Source organism: Macaca mulatta, chromosome 10 (genome assembly GCF_049350105.2).
Source record: "Macaca mulatta isolate MMU2019108-1 chromosome 10, T2T-MMU8v2.0, whole genome shotgun sequence".
NCBI lineage: Eukaryota > Metazoa > Chordata > Mammalia > Primates > Cercopithecidae > Macaca > Macaca mulatta.
Genome location: NC_133415.1, coordinates 94,403,063 through 94,425,152, shown reverse-complemented (window position 1 = coordinate 94,425,152; position 22,090 = coordinate 94,403,063). Strand labels below are relative to the sequence as shown.

Genomic DNA, 22,090 nt, shown 5'->3' with positions numbered 1-22,090 from the left:
AGGCAGGTCAGGGAAGGCATCCCAGAGAACATGACACCAGATCTGAATTTTGAAGGATGAGACCATGTGAGGCAGGGCCTGAACAAGACCTGAATGAGCAGGGCAGACGTCGGAACCCACAGGTGTTCAGTATAGTTGGATGCATGTTGGAAAATAATGTCAGAGCAGTAGACAAGAACCAGAGGCCAGATCGCTTATGCAGGGCTCTTTGCTATGGGGAATATGTTTTTATTTTGTTTTAAGACAAATACCCACTGAAGAGATAGCATCTGATTTTGTTTGCACTTTAGGAAAACATACTGTTGGTAGCAATGAGGGTAATGGGGGTGAGGGTAGGAGACATTGAAAACAGAGAAGCACTTAAGAAACTGTTTCAAGCAAAAATGACAACAAAAAAAATATGGGAATAAACCAGAGTCGACTGGAGAGGAACCAAGGGATTCTGGAATTAAAAGAGTTATGGGAAAGGGAAGGAATCAAGGACGACTCAATTCTGGGCTGGGTGGCATGGCAGGTCGCAGGACATTAACCTCTGATGGGGAACACAGGAGCAGGTGAGAGAGAGAGTTTGTGTGTGTGGGTGTGTGTGTGTAAAGATGTGTGTGAGTTTCGTTTTGGAAGAGTTGTGGGGTTTTTTGGTGGTACCTGTGCAGTGTCTCAGGAACTGGCCAGGACGTGGTTGGATATAGCCACATAGAGGTCAAGAGGAGGGCTTGGATTTGCAAATGTGCAGGTCATTGTGCGAAGAGATGAAGTTTGGGAGTTGAGTAGAAAACTCAGGGAGCCTTTCTGGTATTGCCAGCATTGAACCCTTCCTGGGAACAGTGATATTTAAGGATTGGGTTTTATAAGAGGAGGATTCTAGCGAGGAAGCTTAGCCTAGAAGCCTGCAATCAGAGGGATCCAGAAACCAGTCAGATGAGAATTTTAAGAGGAAATGATCCATAGTTTAAAATGCTGCAGAGCACTCAAAGCCTAAAAATGGCCGTTAGATTTGGTAGCTAGGGAGTGATTGTCAAGAACAGCTTTAGGGAAGTAATACGGGAGGAAGTGAACTTTCAGATGTGTAGAGGATTTGTTCGTGTTGTTAATGTTTTGAGATAGAGTTAAACATGTTTCTTTGTTGAGAGGAGGAGAGCTATACAAAGGGAGACATTTAGTGATAACTTAGGGAGAAGAAATGATTCTTCCATTCAAAGAATGCTTATTGCGCACATGCTAGGAGCTCAATCCTATTCCAGACTTGGGGGATATAGCATGAACAAGACAAAGGTTACTCTGTGTGTGTGTGTGTATGTGTGTGTGTGTGTGAGGAACAGGCAATAAGCTTAAAACCAAATAGATACATAGGAAGTCCTCACTTTAAGCAAAACAGCATACAAGGAAACTAATTTTTTTCTCATCAACGTTGTAATGAAATGGTGTTGATTAGAGGAGCTGGCTTAAGTTGTTTCACTTAAAGTCCTTGTTTCACTGAAAGTCATAGCTTTTTCCAAGAGTCTGGACATTAAGTAAGGTCTTACTATAATATAATATCAGGGAGTAATAAGGACCTGGAGGAAAATGAAATTAGAATAAGAGGATAACAGAGTGGTGGTGGGTGGGAGGTGGGGTGCTGTTTTCTGTAAGGTGGTTAGGGAAGGCGTTGCTGCTAAGGTGATATTTGAGGAGAGTCCTGAATGAAATGAGGAAAGAGTAACTGGGAGGTAATCAAGAGACTGAGGTGGATCTCAAATACGGATGGAAAGGTTAGTTGTCCCCAGGAGATGAGGCACTGTTGCAGAATTTTTGAACTGGAGAGAGAGAGAGTAATTTAAAAAAAGAAAACTTTCAAAGTGTTCTAATTGAAACCTGGCCCCCAGTTTTCTTAATAGGAGCATCCTTAGATGGGTGAGTGTAAGAAGGAATGGGAGCTTTTATATTGTCTGTTTTTCCATCATTAAAACATCTTCTTCTTCATTTATGTCTTCTTCCCGTGACGCTGGAGGGATGACCTTAAGGACAAGTAGCACAAATGGCTGCCTATAACTAGTCTTCACCATGTGACAGATGCCATAGATTGTTATCCCTTTGAATTCTCCTAAGGCCCTCTGAGGCATACATTGTCAGCATTTTACAGGGAGGAAACAAAGTCTGGAAGAGGTTTCACATGTCTCGTCATCATCACAGCCCAGATCCAAACTGCTTTCTGGTACTTCAAACCCTTGCTATTAAAGTACCTCCTGTAGACTGCTCACACTCTGCAGTAGAGATAGGTACCTGTGTCCAGTTTGTAGGCGTGGAGGGTAGTAAGGCGGGGAAATGGGAAGTTGGGGGATTTCTTATCCGTTGGACTGCCTCCGGGGTCAGGAGTCTTGATAAGAGGTGTTTGGGCCAGGATTTAAGGCAGGTGGCATTCTTCAAGACATCTCTGCTTTCTTGGTTATCTCACTCTTCCCAGATGAGTTACTCTTTGTGTCCTTATTCCTATTCCTAAAATCCCCACAGTATAACCATGTGGGATTACCCTATTTATGCCTGCTATTGTTAGAGTGGTTCATAGGAAACAATCTCAAGGTTGAGGATGGGCATGAGTAGATTATAAAAATACATGTTCATTGTGGAAAATTTGAGGTTTAGAGTTGCTTCCCACATACTCTGTCTCAAAGTGCCTGATAGAGTGGTGAGGGTAGGGGCCTGTTAACAGCAAAATTCTCCATCGTTACTGTGTTCAGTTGTGTCTACTCTCGTCTTCTGTGAATATGAAGGACCTTGGTAGGGGTCTGCTGGGTATGCACTTGTTTGTGTTTGCAAAAACACACATTCTCATAATGAAATAGACCCTTGGACTGAGCAGGGATTGTTAGGATGGCAGAGTTCTCAAGGTATAGTAAATTTAAATCATTTCTGTGAATAAATGGTTGAATGGGGTGAACCTGATATTTTGTTATTTTTAAAAACTTATATTACACAGCACTGAGGAACTTGGAAATGGCACAGGCACTGTTGCAGAATTTTTGGACCAGAGAGAGAGATAGTAATTAAAAAAAAAAGAAAACTTTCAAAATGTTCTTATTGAAACCTGGCACCCATTTTTCTTAATAGGAGCATCCTTAGATGGGTGAGTATAAGAAGGAATGGGAGCTTTTATGTTGTTTATTTTTACATCATTAGCAGCTTACCTTCCTGTGAAGGTAATTAAATGCTGCACTCCTACAGAAGCACTCATACATACTGCAGCAAGGAGAGTGGGAGTCCCACTAGCTTCCCACCAGTTTCCCCAATTCAGAAGTTATACACTTGATATTTTCCGCTGTTGACAGGTTTTCTGTTTTGCCCATTCAGAATTGTCTGTAGAATTATCTGCATTATGTTTCTAATTAAGTATCGAGACCCTGAAATTACTTTTTGATTTGTTCTTTATTGAGCCAGAAGGATCTAGTCAGAACTTCTGAGTGATGGCAGCAGAGACTGTAGAGCCATTTCCAGCATTGTACAGAAGTACAAGCTTGAGGGCCGGGCGCGGTGGCTCAAGCCTGTAATCCCAGCACTTTGGGAGGCCGAGACGGGCGGATCACGAGGTCAGGAGATCGAGACCATCCTGGCTGACACGGTGAAACCCCGTCTCTACTAAAAAAAATACAAAAACTTAGCCGGGCAAGGTGGCGGGCGCCTGTAGTCCCAGCTACTCAGGAGGCTCAGGCAGGAGAATGGCGTAAACCCGGGAGGCGGAGCTTGCAGTGAGCTGAGATCCGGCCAGTGCACTCCAGCCTGGGCGACAGAGCGAGACTCCGTCTCAAAAAAAAAGTACAAGCTTGAGGGTGTAACTAGTCATCTATTCCTAGCACATAAAATTTAGCCTTACAAAAAGATGACATTGTTTTATACATTTTTTTTAATGTGTGCCTTTAAAAAGATTTAAAAATAGAGATAATTTAAGGGTGTTTATAAATTATGGGGTGCTGTCCGGAGAAGGACAAGCCAATAAATGCTTATTGAACACCTATTGATGACGTTTGTTATCTTGTTGGGTGGCAGCATGCTGGTGTGTTTTGTGAACTGTTGGGATGCCAGAAATGATTTGACAGTAACATGAGATTTGCCAGCATTTGCTTTCAGTGAACTAGACAGTTATTCTGCAGTAACATCGCCATCATACAGATTTCACATGCACATTCTCTCCGTCTCAGAGGCTAGCCAAGTCTGATGTGATATTTTCACAGTTCACTCACCTCATCTCTGACCTTCCCCTTGGGGTCAGGTTCATTTCCTACCTGCTCGTGGCCTTGGGAGATATTCCTTAAAGTGGAACTGGCCTATAAAAGGATTGAAAACGTTCATAGATCTAGTGGCATATTGCCTGAGTGCTCTTCAGAAAGCTTGAAACAGTTAAAAGTGCCATTAGCAATGATAAGTAGGACCTGTTTTCCCACATTCCTGGCAGTGTTATGCACGCTGCTTATTTTTATTGCAGTGCTTGTTTGTGGTAGTGAATCAGAAATTGTGCTTTCTGATGTCCCTGCTGCATCATACTTGTATCGGTTCTTTATACGCTACAAAGGTAATTTTTTATTAACATTGGTAGAGTTTTCCTGTAGTGTTTTATGTTGTTTGTTTTTTGAGACAGGGCCTCACTCTGTCACCTAGGCTGGAGTACAGTAGTGTGATCTCACTGCAGATTGGACCTTCCAGACTCGGATGATCCTCCTACCTCAGCCTCCCAAGTAGCTGGGACCACAGGTGGAAGCCACCACACCCGGCTAATTTTTGTATTTTCTGTGGTGACAAGTTTTTGCCATGTTGCCCAGGCTGGTCACAAACTCCTGGGTTCAAGTGATCCACCTGCCTTGGCCTCCCAAAGTGCTGAGATTACAGGTGTGAGCCATTGTACCTGACCTTTCTGTAATTTTTAATGATTTCATTTTGTTGGGCAGAATTTTATTTGAGACATATTGTTAGACATACCAAAATGGTTAGAAATAATCGGTGCCACGAAGAAAAGTTAGCACATAGACAGAAGATCTCTCAGCAAGGCGATCTTTAGTCTCTGCAGAAAGGGTACTCAGTTGCAGATGAAACAATGGCCAGAGCACACCTGAACAAAGGAAAGCAGATATATTTATCCCTTGTGCATTTGGATCATCCTTACAGCTGTGTCCTGCATCCATTGGCTGGAGCTGGACCTCACACTCTTAAACTGACACCCGATTTGCTAATAGCCTAAAACTTTCCTAAATAGGTAAGTGCAGGGAAGAACAAAGAAGGAGAGGAGGTTGCTTACGAAAGGTTTAAGGAAGCAGTAACATTTCCAAATAAGGAATGGGCATAGGCTGTGAGCTAGAACGTGCCTATGAGCATGTCCAACAGTTACTTAGGATAGGGCCTAACAAAGAGTTATTAGCCCAAAGCAAAGAGGCTTTGAAGAAAGTTAGTCTTTAAAAGAAACTATTATTTCTAACACTTATGATTTATTCTTTAACAAGAAGGGGAACTTTGAAGACGAAACTTTTTACTTTCTACACATATGTCTTATTATTGATAATAGCCTTTTTTATTAGCTGGAATTTCCCCCCAAACTTCTTTATTTTTGACTTTGTGGCAGTTTGTGATGGTTGAGAATGTCAGTTTTCTGGGATCTGATAATTTAAAGAATAGAGATAAAGGAGATAAACTTGTAGTAACATCATTTACCTAGAACTGACTCCACTGTAATGAAGCTTAGGAGATAATTTTTTTTTTTTTTTTAATTTTAACTGCCTTGGTTCAGAGCACTTACCATTTATCTGGAATTTATGGCTTCTTCAGGTAAATAATTGTCCTATCGAACACTAACCCTTGCATTGATTCTTAGAAGCACCATTTACTAAATGGACTTGCCTTTCCCTGATTTAGCCAGTTAGTCTCTGCCCTCGTCCCCTTCCCCTTAGCACCCGACCATGCCTGCTTTCGAGCTACTTACCTCCTTGGCCGCTGCACTCTTTGCAAACAGCAGTACCTTGGTAGACATGTCTCTCTAGGACAGATTCCATGGCATTTTGTGGTTCTTTTTAATAGAAAATGCCTCTAACTCTTAGAGAAAAAAAATCTAAATTGACAGACATTAAAATGATAAACCGTAATTGCAGTCCCAAGGATGATTGGAATCATGTCTTTCATTTTTCTGTGTGCATCCAGCATGCCATGAACTCACTTAGAATTGGAACTCACTTTAATCTTTTTTAAATTGCAAATTGACAAACTATGGTTGTATATATTTATGGGGTACAGAGTGATGTCATTTTTGAATACAATGTGGAATAATTAAGTCAAACTAACATATCTACCACCTCAAATACTTATCTCACTTTAATCTTAAAGCTGTATTAATACTTAATGCCTACATATCCCATTCATTTGGATATGAGAAATAATTAGGAAACTTAAGGGTAATTTGGTTTTCTGAGTGAGTGGTGTTTTGTAGCTGTGTGGGATGACCAGGAAATCAAAGTCAACAAAAAATAGGAAGCAGTGTTTATATCCCGGCTAGAACCAGAAGCCTGAGATACTATGATCCTTGTATTGTTTGTATATGAGGAAGGTTAAGAGCTTCAGATCTGAAGCAGTAGTACTAGTTAGTGATGCTGGCAGCCCCAAATTCTGAGTTTCCTAGACTAGGGTTTGTTCTTTTCCCTGAGATGCCCCAACATGCCTTTGTACCTCTAAAGACAATTACTGGGCTTTTATGGTGTTCACAAGTCATTTATGAGAAGTGCAGTGTCATCAAGGACATTATGGTTGCAGTGGGGATGGGGGCTTAAGTCCTGGGTAGAATAAAATCAGTCCTTAAAAAAAAATCGTATGAAGTATTGCAATGAAATTATTTTTTCAAATAATAAATACACATGGTTTAAAACGTCAAATAATATACCAAATCCTGTCTCCTTAGAGAGAATTGCATTGAACTCTTAGCTCTTTTTTATTGTCTATATTTCTATTTCTTGATTTATCAATTATAGATATCATTGATTGTTTTCTTCCAAAAGGGATGAGGGCTTACCTTATTTCCTCCCCATCTCCTAATACCCCTCAATGAAGGCATGTTATTGTTTTTGTTCCTTTATTAGTTACCGCTAACTTTCTTTTTTTTTTTTTTTTTTTTTTTTTTTTTGAGACGGAGTCTCGCTTTGTCGCCCAGGCTGGAGTGCAGTGGCCGGATCTCAGCTCACTGCAAGCTCCGCCTCCCGGGTTTACGCCATTCTCCTGCCTCAGCCTCCCGAGTAGCTGGGACTACAGGCGCCCACCACCTCGCCCGGCTAGTTTTTTGTATTCTTTAGTAGAGACGGGGTTTCACCATATTAGCCAGGATGGTCTCAATCTCCTGACCTCGTGATCCGCCCGTCTCGGCCTCCCAAAGTGCTGGGATTACAGGCTTGAGCCACCGCGCCCGGCCAGTTACCACTAACTTTCATACATGCCAGCATCTTTTATAACTGATTTAATCTACAAAGACAATATCCTTTTGACTTCATTTTATTGGGTGCAATAAATTAGGGTCTAATAGAGTTAGATCTAATTAGGTCTACACTTAGGGCTCTGGGGGTTGTTGGACATAAATGTTCTGCAGAAGTAATCCCCTGTTTGTTTTCCTTGTGTGTTATAGTTAATCTGGAGATGTTGAAAATGTTTTATTTTGGATTTTGTCATAATCTTTGCCTTTTTAAAAATGTTTTACAGAAATAAATATCTTCCTTCAATAGATGAAAATGAAAATACAGAAGAAAGAGAAGCAGGTAAGAGATCACATTTCTTTTAAGTGAATGCATCTGGGGTATCTTGGTGCTTTTTCAACAAGGGGAGACACTGGCAGCGTTGGCTCATCCCTTAATCTTTGGTACTTTCCCTGTTGCCTGTATTATAGTAACTGAGAGCTCTGTTCTGAATGACTTAATAATGCGGATTTTTCTTGATGCTCAGTTCATCTTCACGTAGGAGTAAATGTAATGAAAACTGTATATCAGAATATTATTCAAATTAGCCAAGTAGAAGAGAAACATTTCCTCCCTTTGAATAGCTTTCTGAGTCTTTTCTGAAAGAGAGATGTGACCAATTCTTTATAGTTTATATATTTATCCTTCTATCCATCTGGATTTTTGGTTAAACTAAAAGCATTCTTACTTACAAAATCCTTACTTATGATTTTGTAAGTAATGATCAGTGGATGGGTTCCTCCTAGAGAGAAAAATAGTGAAATAATTAGAAGAACAGGAGCATCAACTCTTTGGCATTTGGTTTTTTGAAGGGGGTGTGGGATGGAGAGTGTGATTTATCTTGCCAGGATCTCTTTCCTTGGTTGGTACTGCTGTGCCCTGAGTGTAATATATTCAAAGGAACTCTGAGACCTCACTCAGGGAGGTCAGATGGGAGACCTGTCTCTGTCTCTTGGAAATGGGCTATTTCTGATAGGCTGGTTTTTCTTTTACAGAATTGAATGACAACCTGGGAAGTGGGGTATCTAAATCCCTGCTTTTCACTGGGACTCTAACAAAGAGGTTGGGTGAGACTAGCCTCTCTTACTTTTCCAGTTTGCTTCTAGGGAACCCTAGTCTAATAATAGGGTGACGTAGGGTTATGGCTCAGGGTTATGGTTACAAAGACTACCCCCTGGTCTGTCCTCAATGGATAGGTTGGTTTGGGGAATTAGTTAACTCATCTGCTGCCAGATAACAAGAAGAGCAGTGACTAAATACTGTCTACTTACTGGATTTATATCTGTCCTAGCTCAGAGAGTTGTCAACTGATAGGCAAACGCTACATGGAATGCAGTTCCATCTACCAGGAACTCAGGTGTGCAAAACTGTGTGTATAAAGGCTTAAATTGCTGTTTCATGTATGATAGCAAAAATGGAAAAGAACGTACACATCCATCAAAAAGGGGACTGTTTAAATCATAGCTCACCCACCTAGTGGAATATTATGCTGCTGTTAAAAAGAACACATTACTGGCTGGACGCAGTGGCTCACACCTGTAATGCCAGCACTTTTGGAGGCCAAGGTAGGCCGATCACCTGAGGTCAGGAGTTTGAGACCAGCCTGGCCAACACGGCGAAACCCTGTCTCTACTAAAAATACAAAAAAATTAGCTGGGCATGGTGGCAAGTGACTGTAATCCCAGCTACTCAGGAGGCTGAGGCAGGAGAATCACTTGAACCTGGGAGGTGGAGGTTGCAGTGAGCCGAGATTGCGCCATTGGACTCCAGCCTGGACAAGAGCAAGACTCCGTCTCAAAGAACACATTACTGAGGAGAACCCCAAACCCTCAAAACTATTGTCATTTGTGATATGTGAGCAGGTTTATATTTCTTAAAGCAGTCTTCACATTTATTTATTTTTAGGCATCCTTTAAGATAAGCATTTATTTAAATCAAAACATTCTATAGTGATTACACCAAAATGAATTCTGGTTCCTTTCTGTGAGATTTTACTGGTTCGTGTTAAGACCTTTGGTATATTAGCCAGCTGTTATGTAGCTTCAGTTGGATGGGTTTTTGTTTTAGACCTCATGGTAATGTTGATGATGAACAGAACAGGATTTTTCATTTAAAAATTAATATTAGATAGGATAGAGAAGCAGGTTAAAGAAGTGAGCAACTTTCAGAAAGACTTGATCCTGCTCCTCTTATAAATACTGATGGTAGGCCATACTGGTAACTGAACTGCAAGAAATTGCAGAGAATGAAAATAGAAAATTGTGTTCAAATTAAAGCAATATATAAACTCTAGGATGGAGAATTCAGTGCCTAACAGAGAAGAGGCTCATGTTCTGGAGTGAACTTCAGCTTTGATTTCCATAGAACAGGATTGAAACTCTGACCCTACGATTTAGTTGTATAACTTTGGATAAGTTCAGTCTTGTCAAATGATCCTTTATGGAAATTTTTCCTTTGTGCTTCTTAACTAGTTGGGCATTCCACCACACCACTGTTGATGTCATCCATGATGTCATGAGGGGGTGGCCATCAACATTGCAGACCACAGACTAGGCAGTCCCCAGGAGCTCTTTAATAGTTCCAGAGAGTTCTCTGGCTAAAGATTGGTGCTGCATCTGTCGAGCAGTGTTAACAATCTCATTAAAAGTGATATTTCCACTATATTTAATGTTTTTCTGTTTCTTTCTGTCTCTTGGTGGTTCCTTGAGGGTTTTGATGATCAGGGCAGAAGAAGAAGGTACCACCTCAAACTGGGCCTGTCTGTTCTGAATGGTCAGTTTCACTGTAATCCTTAGACCCTTCCAGTCACCAGTTGCCTTGGCAATGTCATCACCAGCCTTTCTGGGAGACAGACCCAGGGGGCTGATCTTGGGAGCCGGTGCAGACATGGCACTGACTTCCCCCCTGGTGCACCTCACGTACAGACTCTGATCTCATTGGGGTCAAACTTCAGAAGCATGGTGGAGGCAGCTGGTGTCAGATGAATCCGATTCAGGACGACCAAAGAAAGTTGCACCTTAGCCGCCTCTGAGCTGGAAGACAAAAGCCAGCCTTGTTTTTCTGTCACTTAAATGGGAGTAATCATAACATGCCTCACATCATAAGACTAGGATTAAGTGGGGTGATTTGTCAAGTACTTGGTATTCAGTTTGTCAGTGGCAAGGAAATCTTTCAGTTTAACAAAAGTAGCCATCAAACTTTGTCTTTTCTCTTACCATGATTCTGAGGTGTTAGAAGTAGCAGCAAATGAAATATCTACCTTTTAAAAACCCTCATTCCTATTAATTCACTTTCCTCTTCCTTGGAGAAAAGTAGCATATAAATACACTCTGATCTTGATATTCCTCATTTCTTTGTTCAAAATCTTATCAAGGTAAATTGAAATGGTAGATTTTTACAAATTAAATCAAAACTCAGTAATAAACAATAGTGCTTCTTATTAACCGGAAAAGGCATAATAGGTGTAATGTGTCCAGAACAAAGGGTTTAGAGATTGAATTTGTTTTGCCTAAAGAAGCGTTGTGAGAAACAGACTTTAATAAAACGTTTGAAAGTGAATCACTCAGGAGAGCTATAGACTTTTATCTACATTATAGAGAACTAAACTGCTTCTAAGAAATATGTTTAATTCTTAAGATGACTAAGCATTATTAGGCAAAAAAAAATATAAAAATAAAATGTGAACTCTAATCATTGAAAACCTATGTGGCACTATTGATGTATAATATAGTTGTAAATACTTCTTTGCGAGAGGGCACATCCTAATGTTAGCAACAACAAAACTGTGATACAGGAATATTGATTTTTATTCATCTCAGCTCCTTGCTTGGCACTGGGAAAAAACATAAGTGATAAATACTATGTAATGTATAATATGGTCTGCAGGCAGGTGTAATCTTAAGGGGTAAGAGGGCTTTGGGACCACATATGCAGTGTAGAAGACAGTTAATAAACAGTGAATGCAATAGAAATACATAATATTATAAGTAGGATGACAGCTTGGAGCTGTGCCCAGGAGGTAACCCAGACCTGAGTAACTACAGGAGAATCTTGCTTCCTGACCCCATGCCAAGAGTTGGGTAAGCAGAGCCTTTCATTATTAGGTCCTCTGGAAAACATAAAGATGGGAAGAGTTTTCTTCAGATATACTGTGAGAATCTCAAAGACTTTCAGATTATTAGACCTTATTTTCTTCCCTGGAGTGAATATGGGTATAATTTATTCACTCAACAAATATTTGTTGAGTTTTTCAACATTAATTCATTAATATTAATTCAGAAATATTTGCGTTCTACTTGGGGTCAGGTCCAGTAGTAACTAAAACAATTTCTCAAGAAATTTCTAGCCTGATTACAAACTATTAATATAACCAGGGAATGAAATATGCCTCGGAAGCGCCAGAGTTTTACCGTGTGGTGGAAGATCATGCCCTGGAATTGGAGAGTATGGGGGCCGAGGGAAGGTCAGCCCCACCAAAGAAATTGAGAGAGTTCTAAAAAGAGGCAATGTCTTCTGTGGGGAGCTGGGTTTCAGGTTTTTTGCTTCAGGGGCCTCAGGAGGAAAGCTTAGAAGGGAAGAGGGTGGATTTGGGAAGTTGAAAGACATAGTGGGAAGGGAGAAAGGAAAGGTGTGGAGTGTGGTGCTAAGTTTTGGGTGGTGACCGAGGGTGAACTAGGACAAAGAATAGTTCCCAAAAGATTTGGTCCCAGAAGTCCTCTAGGGAGAGATGAGGACTCAAGTTTACTAGTAGTATGGATCACTAAATCATGATCCATAATTCAGAATAGTGAAAGAGGAAGAATAGCAAAGTTGGTAATATGGTTGAGTGAATAATTTACTTTTAAGACTTTTTAGCCTCATCTGCAGAGGGTCTGAAGATCGTCTGGGCTAATACTAGCCTAGATGACTAAACAGCCTCACCCTAGAATCATGTTTCAAAAGGACTTAAAAGGTACCTATCCACCTCCTTTCTCCTCCCTCCTCCAAAAAGGAAAAGAAGTCTGAGCATTAAATGCTTTCCCCTCTTTGAACATATCTTAATAGATTTTTTTTTTCGTTATTCTTACTCACTTTATGTTCTGAGACATACACTCAAGGCCAGAATAAGTCACTGGGATGGCAAAATAACACTGACTTATATAATGTGAACTGTGGATGAAGCTAGGACTGTGTAACCTGAAGAAGTGAAGACTTAAGGGCATCATGTGGAAAAGAGGTTAAATGTGTCTATTGCTGGACCTGTGGAAGAGAATGGGACATGTGGGGACAGTTAGAGGAGGATAGGCTTTAGCTTCATACAAACAAGGACATCCGGGCCGGGCGCGGATAAAGATGGGAAGAGTTTTCTTCAGATATACTGTGTATAATCCCAGCATTTTGGGAGGCCGAGGCGGGCAGATCACAAGGTCAGGAGATCGAGACCATGGTGAAACCCCGTCTCTACTAAAAACACACACAAAAAATTAGCCGGGCGCGGTGGCGGGCACCTGTAGTCCCAGCTACTCAGGAGGCTGAGGCAGGAGAATGGCGTGAACCTGGGAGATGGAGCTTGCAGTGAGCCAATATCGCGCCACTGCACTCCAGCCTGGGGGACAGAGCGAGACTCCGTCTCAAAAAAAAAAAAAAAAAAAGAAGGGCATCCGGAGAAGTTGAGCTGCACAGCTGTGCCATATGCCTTGTAAGCAGTAAAGCTCCCTGTCTCCAGAACTTATTAGTTATTATTTTCTCTCTCTCCTAATTCTTTGTATTTTAGAAAGAATGAGATGGGAGTTTGAACTCAACCTCAGAGGCCCATCCTGACTAGAATCATAGAGTTTGCCAGTACATTTATTTATGGTATTTATAAGACCAAAGTAAATTGTATATAAGTTGACACAGTTTTAACTAAAATATTACATAGTAATTCTATATTACTATGATATAATAATATTACTCTACATACACAGTAATATTACTATGATATAGTATCATGATTATGTAACGTAGTATATGATTATGTAGTAATCATATTACTATGTAATATTTTAGTATTAAAATGCTAATATTTTAATTTTAGTATAAAATATTAACATTAAAATATATAGTAGGATTAATTATAATATATTAACATTTAAATTGCACTGTGGTTCATTTAATTCATGTTACTAATGTTATCAAATATGTCACTAGCATTTATGAGACAGACACAAAATTTTAATGGAAATAAGCTGCTAATTTTAAAATCCTATGCATAAAGAAGCTGTAAGTCTTGTAAGTTTACATGTAGAAAACACTACCATAAAAAAGGCTACTTAAAAACAGCTAATGGAATTGCCTCGCCTCCTATCTTGACCAGAGGAGTCTGGGAACCTCTGGTGACCAAGTTTTTGGCGCAGCTTCAAAGTGATGATGAAGGATTTGGATCTGTGACATTTTTAGCTCGCACATGAGTATTGATGTGACTGTGAAGAGTTGTCTTCCTCTGCCTAACTTTGTTTTTTTTTTTAGACAGAGTTTTGTTTTGTTGCCCAGGCTGTAGAGTAGTAGTACAATCTCAGCTCACTGCAACCTCTACCTCCTGGATTCAAGCAATTCTCGTGCCTCAGCCTTCTGAGTAGCTGGGATTACAGGCACCCGCCACCACGCCTGGCTGATTTTTTTGTATTTTAGTATAGATGAGGTTTCCCTATTTTGCCCAGGCTGGTCTCAAACTTCTCAGCTCAGGCAGTCCGCCCGTCTCGGCCTCCCAAAGTGCTAGGATTACAGGAATGAGCCACCGTGCCTGGCCGCTCTGCATAACTTTGATTCATCCTTGGGAAAACTGTCCCAAAGGGTTGAAGTATTATGAAAAAAACAGAAGTGCAATAGGAGCGTCTTTTTCATTTTGATATGGTTTGTAACTTTATCATGAACTTACTGTCCAGGAACTATGTAATATTTAGATACTGAGAATAAAACGTTCTCATTTTGTAAGGATAAAAGAAATATGTCTACTGCTAACTACGTTCTTACGATGTTGGTGGTAGATCTTTGGTAGCTGCCAAGTCCCTGTTTAAAATGACCCTCATCTTGGGACCCTTCTGGGTGAAGTTGAAAAGTCTTATTTATTTAATATATGTCCTACTACATTTATTTAATATACGTCCATTTAATAAATTGTTTATTCTTGATGTGTTTTTCATCTGATCTGGAGAACAAGTGGATTTATGAAGAAATGGATAGAAGAGGAAAGTTAGTGAATTGAAAGTCGTCTGGGGAAAGGTTGAGGAGATACAGCTGTGTTGGGGAATGGGTGATGGAAACGAAATAGAGGTTGGTTAGAGGTTCTTGCTGATTCTTATTTCTAAGTTTGTTGTATCCAGTACACGAGACAATGTGAAGTGATTAAGAGCAGTGGCCCTTGAAATAGGAGTCAAATCCCAAATCTTAGCTTTACCACTTACTAGCCATGGGACCAAGGTGAGTTATTTAGTCTTTCTAGGCTTCTACTCTAAAATGGAGTTATAATATGCCTCTATCTTAAGGTTGTTTTGGTGATACACTCAATAAGCTTAGTATCTTCCTAATACCCAATTCTTAGTAAAATTAACTATTATTATTATTGACATCCTTTTTTTTTTTTTTTTGAGATGGTCTGTGTCGCCAGGCTGGAGTGCAGTGGCATGATCTTGGCTCACTGCAATCTCCGCCTCCCGAATTCAAGCGATTCTCCTGTCTCAGCCTCCCAAGTAGCTGGGATTACAGGCACACATCACCACACCCAGCTAGTTTTTTAAATTTTTAGTAGAAATGGGGTTTCACCATGTTGGCCAGGATGGTCTCAATCTCCTGACCTTGTGATCCGCCAGCCTCAGCCTCCCAAAGTGCAGGGGTTACAGGCATGAGCCATCGCACCTGGCCTTGGCATCCATTTTATATTTAAAATATCAGAACAATTCTGGGTGCTCAAAGTCATTGTGACTACAAGGTTTAGATATATAAAAGAACAATTCCTTATCCATGAATACAGTCTTTCAAACTCTAGGCCCGGGTGCTGGTTTATTATGTGGCAGTGATAGGAGCAGAATTGGCCTAAGTTTTGGGCCTTGGGCCTCCGGTGCCTAAAGCTACAGTAAAACTACATGTGGGCCAGGAATGAAGAGGTAGGAAAATAGTCTTATTCACACCGCTAGTTTCTGTTCAGCATCTACTTGTCCTAGAATATATCAGCAAATAATTCTGAAAGACGTATCTCCTGGCCTTGGTTGGTGGAGCAAACATCATTCCACTTAGGCAGATTAGGAAATTGAGTTACTGTGAGGTTTTGGTCTACCCAACCATAGTTGGAAATAAAAGTAGTTTCCAAAAACAACACAGGCACTTATTAATTATTATTTTCCCTCTCTCCTCCTAATTCTTCCCTCTCAGCATCCACATTTAGTCATTTACTAGCCCGCAGTTTTTGTTACTGCCTAGAGTTAACAAGAATTAGGTTGACTGCAGATTTAGAGATTTCAAATTTCTAAGACTCTTGAAACATCGTAAGAGAAAAGTATCTCCTATCCCCATCTCTCCATTTTAATTGCAAAAATGTGGAAGTAGAGGTGGGGACTAAAAATGAGTCAAGTATTTGGGGGTGGAAAGGTTTTGAAAAAATGACATTACCAAATCCTTTGACCACTCTTTAGTGCTTCACTTACCTGCCTTTCAGTAGTGTTTGACACCTGTGATGATTCTGTCTTGAAATGCTGTCTTCTTCAGGCTTCTGGGATACCATGCTTTCAGTCTTACATTTTTTTCCTGGCCACTTTGCTTATCTCACTGTTTCTTCTCACTCTGTAGGTTTTTCTTCCTCTGGTGATCCTGAAACATTAGCATGTGTCAGGTTTTGGTCCTGTTTTCCTTCTCCTTTTATTCTTGCTGGGTAATCTAATTCATTCTTGTAGAAATTTTTCTTGGAAAATTATCCAAGAACCTACTGGATTTCTCCACCTGAATTATCCTTAAATACCTGCAACTGAACTCTCTTCCTCCTGGTTCTAACCAGCTGTGACTGTGTGAAGAACATCAGGATCAAAGTACCTGCTTTGTCACCTAAAGCACAGGTCTCCTCAGTAGAGATACATTGAAATAGAAATGTTCCTGGACTTCACAATGAAGTTAGATGTCCTGACAAACCTGTCATCAAGTTGAAAATTCGTAAGTCAAACCATTATGAGTCAGGGACTGTCTGTATACTAAATGCAGAAAAAGAAACAGAGAGAGAAGGAGATATACAAATGCACAAACAATTGGACAGACGTTTTTCCTGCCCCCACTCTGGTCAGTCTTGCTAATTCCATACAGATGTCTTTGCCGAATGGGTAAGTTCCAGTACAATTGCAGCAAAATAAAAGCCGAGGACATGTGGGTTTTGTTTTTGTTTTTGTTTTTTTCTGCATTTAGTATGTTCCGTAGTCAAATACCTGTTTAAAAAAAAACTTTCTGAAGAAAGTGATGGTGAAAAAATAAGACAATCCTAATTTTAATTAGGAAATAACTTTAGCTACCTGAAATGTTGTCCATGAACTGATTTATTAATAGGAACAATTACCTCTTACTTTGAATGCTCATTTTTATTATTTGAACTTTAAAAAGAGATAGAAGGTTGCAAATTTTTATGATTTTTTTCTACTCATTTTTATGTTCAGCTAATTTCTGACACAGAACACCATCTTCTCCCTGCTGGGAAAGATAGAAGACTCCAAAGCCAGCCAGCAGCAGGAGTTGGCCAGGCCTTGCTCACTACTTGGGTTTGAGGTGCAAGGAAGTACAGCTGGATGAAGGGGGTGTGGTGGCCTTTCCAGCCTAGGTGCAAAGTGCGCACTTTGTCCTGCACCTCAGTCAAATGTAATCTCTCAGTGCTGGCACCTTTCATTCTGCCTTTGATTCTTGAATCCTTATGATTGGGAGAAACATGAATTGTCTGGTAAAACAGTTTTTCTCATTTGTTATAGAAGTCTGTAAAAATTTTCTATTACATGTATGTGAAAGTTTTTCTGTTAAAAATACCATGAAAGTAATACATTCTCATTATTGAAATTGTAGATGTCTGTTAAAAATTAAACAACCAAATTTGCATAGCCTCAAATGATTACTATTAACATTTTGTTTTTCTTCTATTATTTGTTCTATGCACAGATATTTATTGCCATTTCTGTTTACATGTACAATTCTATAGACTTCCTTTTTCTCTTTTCCAAATTGTAGATAACTGTTTCATTCAGTAACCACAGGATTGAATTATACCATAAGCCAGGTACTTTTCTAGATACTACCACAGAATCACTGCCTCTTGAAGCTTACATTCTACTAATGGGAGACAGGTAAAAACAAAGAACAAAAAAGAAGTGAAAGCTGCCCATAGTCGTATCACCCACACATAATGATGGTTAACATTTGGTCTGTGCCCTTGCAGACTTTAAAAAATTGTTTTAAAAAGCTGGCGTTCATATAGCTAGCTTTTTGTTTTTAAAAACAAAATGTGATTAGACCATAGGTTTTCTTTTTTTGCTTCCCAAATGTAGACATGTTTCATGTCTTTTAAACCTCTGTAAAATAATGGCTGCATAGTATTATTCCAGATGGTGGGTGTACTATTAATTTAAATATTTTTCTAAAGATTGGCAAGCAGGTTATTTATAGCTTTTTTCTCTATTAAACACAATTGTGTATCAGATATTCTTATACATAATCCTTTGGAGTACTTACGTGTTTCCTTTATTTATGCCCTAGAAGAGAAGTTGCCCCGTTTAAAAGGATATCCACAATTAAAATTTTATATTGTTGTGTTGTATTTTTCTCTAATTTGGTCTTAAGGTTACTCCCTGGACAGTGGCTATAATTTCTAGCCCTGCCCTGATGGGGCCCCAGGGAGGTGGTCATGTGTGTTTACAGTGTGCCTTTCACCAGCTACTTCTCTATCCTGGAGGCAGCCTAATGCAAGTGACCAGTGACCAGGTGTCCCTCTCACAGAAGACTTATTTATACTGGTAGACTCCTTGTGGCTCTTGTCCAACCTGTGTCCTTTGTCCAGTTTATTCCCACCAAGATAACCACTCTCTAGGAGAGCCCTGACCAGGAGGAGAGTTAGGTTAATGTGTGTCAGTCAGGTGAGATACAGAGAAGACAGCATAACAAAACATATGAAATAACAGAGGCAGTTTTATTACTTGCAGATCCTAGAGAGAAGAGAGCAGCACACGTCACAGGCCCAATGAGAAGTGAAGAGCTGTCCAGGCCTCGCATGTTCAGTCAGTGTGTGGGGAGCAAGATATAGAAAGATGAACCAATGGATCAAAGCCTTCATTGGGGTCCAGGCCATTACCCATTACCCTAGCAGGTTTCCTGCAGGGAGTTCTAATTGCTGGGTTTAGAGCAAGCAGTTAAAATTCAGTGGAGTCACTGCGGCGTATCTGGGCAGTCCATGCAGGGTATGGGAGTCAGTGGGACAAGACACATAGGTAGGCTCTCTGGCTGTCCCATAGGTGGGTGGTCACCAGGAGGCAGTTGTAAAAGGCAGATATCGGGATTGACCACCTTAAGGAACTGGGAGAAGGCAGTGTCAAGGGTGGAAACTGTATCAAGGGTGATCAAGCTCCACTTCTGGTATGAGAAAGTCCAGTGTACATCCAAAATGGATGTTGAGGCAACATAAAATTGCAAGAATCACTGCATGTTGCTTCTCTGTCCTGCGAAGGAAAAAAAAAAGGCTTTTAATAGTTGATACTCTTGCCAGCAATATATGAGCGCACCAATTTCGGTATGTCCTTGTATTGGATTTTTCAAAATGAAAATGTAATTTACATACTATAAAATCCACCCTTTTAAAATGTGCAATTTCATGGTTTTTAGAATATTGACAAGATTGTGTAAACATCACCACTATTTAATTTCAGAATGTTTTCATAACCTCCAATTTGTCTCTTTGAGTTTGTTTTTTTCTGAGTATTTCATATAAATTGTATTATACAATATGTGGCCTTTTGTGTCTGGCTTATTTCATTTGGCATGTTTTCAAGGTCTATCCGTGGTATAGCATGTTTCAGTACTTCACTCTTCACTCTTTTTTTTTTTTTGGAGACAGAGTCACTTTGTCGCCTAGGCTAGAATGCAGTGGCATGATCTCAGCTCACTGCAGCCTCCGCCTCCCAAGCTCAAGCGATTCTCCTGCCTCAGCCTCCCAAGTAGCTGGGATTACAGGTGCGTGCCACCCCACCTGGCTAATTTTTGTGTTTTTAGTAGAGATGGGGTTTCACCATGTATGGCCGGGCTGGTCTTGAACTCCTGACCTCGTGTGATCTGCCCATCTTGGCCTCCCAAAGCGCTGGGGTTGTAGGTGTGGGCCACTGTGCCCAGCCCCACTTCACTCCTTTTTATGGCTGAATAATATGCCATTGTATGGACATACCACATTTTGTTTGCCCGTTCATCTGTTGATGGACTGGGTTTCTTCCACATTTTGGCTATTGTGAATAGTGCTGCTGTGAACATTTGTGTATAAGTTTTTGTTTAAACACCTGTTTTCAATTCTGTCTCTGTGTGTGTGTGTGTGTGTGTGTGTTTGTGTGTCTGTCTATGATGGAATTGCCAGATCATTTGCTAACTGTGTAACTTTTTGAAGGACTGTCACACTGTTAAGTGGCTTCACCATTTTTTATTCCCACCAACAATGTATGAAGGTTTCAGTTTCTCTGTATCCTTGCCAAAATTATTGTTGTCTGTCTTTTTTATTATAGCCATCTTAGGTGGGTATAAAATAGTATCTCATTGTGGCCTTGAATTTGGTTCTTTTTTATTATTGAATTGTAAGAATTCTTTATATATTCTAGACACTAGACCCTTATCCAATAAATGATTTGCAAATACTTTCACCCATTCTGGGGATTTTATACAGTTGTTCCTCAGCGTCCATGGGGGATTGTTCTAATGCCTTCCGTGAATACCAAAATCTGAGGATGCTCAAGTCCCTTATTTAAAATGGTGTAGTATTTGTATATAACCCATACACATCTTCTCCTACACTTTAAATCATCTCTAGGTTACTTATAATACCTAACATAACACAAATGCTACATAAATAGTTGTTGTAGTATATTGTTTTTAATATGTATTTTTATTGTTGTATTGTCATTTTTAATTGTTTGTTTTCAAATATTTTCAATCCTCAGTTGGTTGACTCCATAGATGCAGAACCCATGGATTTAAAGGGCTGATTGTACATTCTTGATAATGTTCTTTAAAGTGCAAAAGTTATTTATTTTGATAAGTGTATTAAAGTTTTAAACAAAAAATATTTAAATTCCTTAATTACTGTATTTCACATAAAATATGCATAATTTTTAGGAAAAATTGAGGGAAGTCTAATAGTATTATATTATCACTTTATTTAATTTTTCTTTCAAAGAAAGAATCATCTTAAATTTGGGAGAGGGAAATGTCATCACAACTTGGAGAGTATCTTCCTTTTCAACCTTCCATCTCTATATATACCTGTTTGCCATGCCAACATGTGAAGAAACGTTTAAATGGCCAGTAAATACTGTTTATATGAATAAGAATGAAAAGCTGTCTCTCTCTATTCCTTGGGAACTTGGATACCGAGAACAGGACTAGCTTGGAAGCAGCTTACAGGCAATGATCGTCAGGTACCCATGTATGGATTCGTTACAGATAGAAATCTATGTTTCCTGACCCAAAACAAAAAAATACAGTGAAATATGCTTGTTTAATTTTTTTTAAACCTGATGTACTGAAATTTACTGGTTTTTGCTGCCCGAGTTTTAGCATATTATTTCAAGGCCTTCTGTTGAAAAGGTGTGGAAATCGTTATAACTGATGAAGAAGATTATGTAACAGATACACTCGTTTTTCTGGATGATTTTCTTAATTAGAATCTGTTTTGACTTTCAAGTTCTTGAATAATTGTTAAAGGTTTGTCAGTGGACCGCTGGGAACCACTGCCCAGGGCCATAATTTTTTCATTAGTTCCTAACTCCTTTTCAACTGACCTGATCTGGTTTATCTAGATTCATGTCTTTAAGTGTCTTTTCCAGGAATATTGTGGATTGATAATTTTGAATCACAGAAACAGGTTTTTTAAAACAGTGCAGTTTTTGAGCTAGCATTGTTGCATGTGTTACCTGTGGACCCTCTCCATTTCATTCTTGTTTTCCTAGCTTCTTGTCTCTATTTAAATTGTTGTTATAATTTGTAAAATATTTTTGGCACCTTGTGGCCCATCATCTCCAACCTGTTCGTTTTAGGGCCAGTTTCAAAGTGGTGATTTAATGCCCTTGGTAGAAGCTGAAACAAAGCTTTTATTTAGGCTCTTTGCCTTTCCCCCCACTGACCTTGAGACACATGAAAGAAATTATTTTTTGTCTAATATTTTTTAATCTTCAGCAAATATATTTTCATAGCTCCCAACAAGGTGCTTTAAAAATACAAACATTTCTGGTAGACTTTTCAATCATAATTTTATATATTTTATTACTAATACCTGCTTTTTCATCAACAACTGCATGACCTTTCCCAAAGTGATTGCATATGCCATCACATTTAACTTTTATTTTTATTTTTAAAAGGTAGAGTCTTGCTCTGTTGCCCAGGCTGGAGTGCAGTGGCACAATCATAGCTCATTGTAACTT

The 22,090-nt window shown here is 39.6% G+C and overlaps 1 protein-coding gene across 2 annotated transcripts in view; it reads left to right on the top strand.

The window, feature by feature from the left end:
• The window catches only part of CHD6 (chromodomain helicase DNA binding protein 6), a 211,972-nt gene that overhangs the window by 55,101 nt on the left and 134,781 nt on the right, over positions 1-22,090 (top strand). For both annotated transcript variants that reach the window (XM_015149001.3, XM_077951822.1), the window contains exon 2: positions 7,693-7,748. In XM_015149001.3, the coding sequence (XP_015004487.1) occupies positions 7,716-7,748 (33 nt within the window). In that variant the 5' untranslated portion in view covers positions 7,693-7,715. The remainder of the gene's footprint in view (positions 1-7,692; positions 7,749-22,090) is intronic.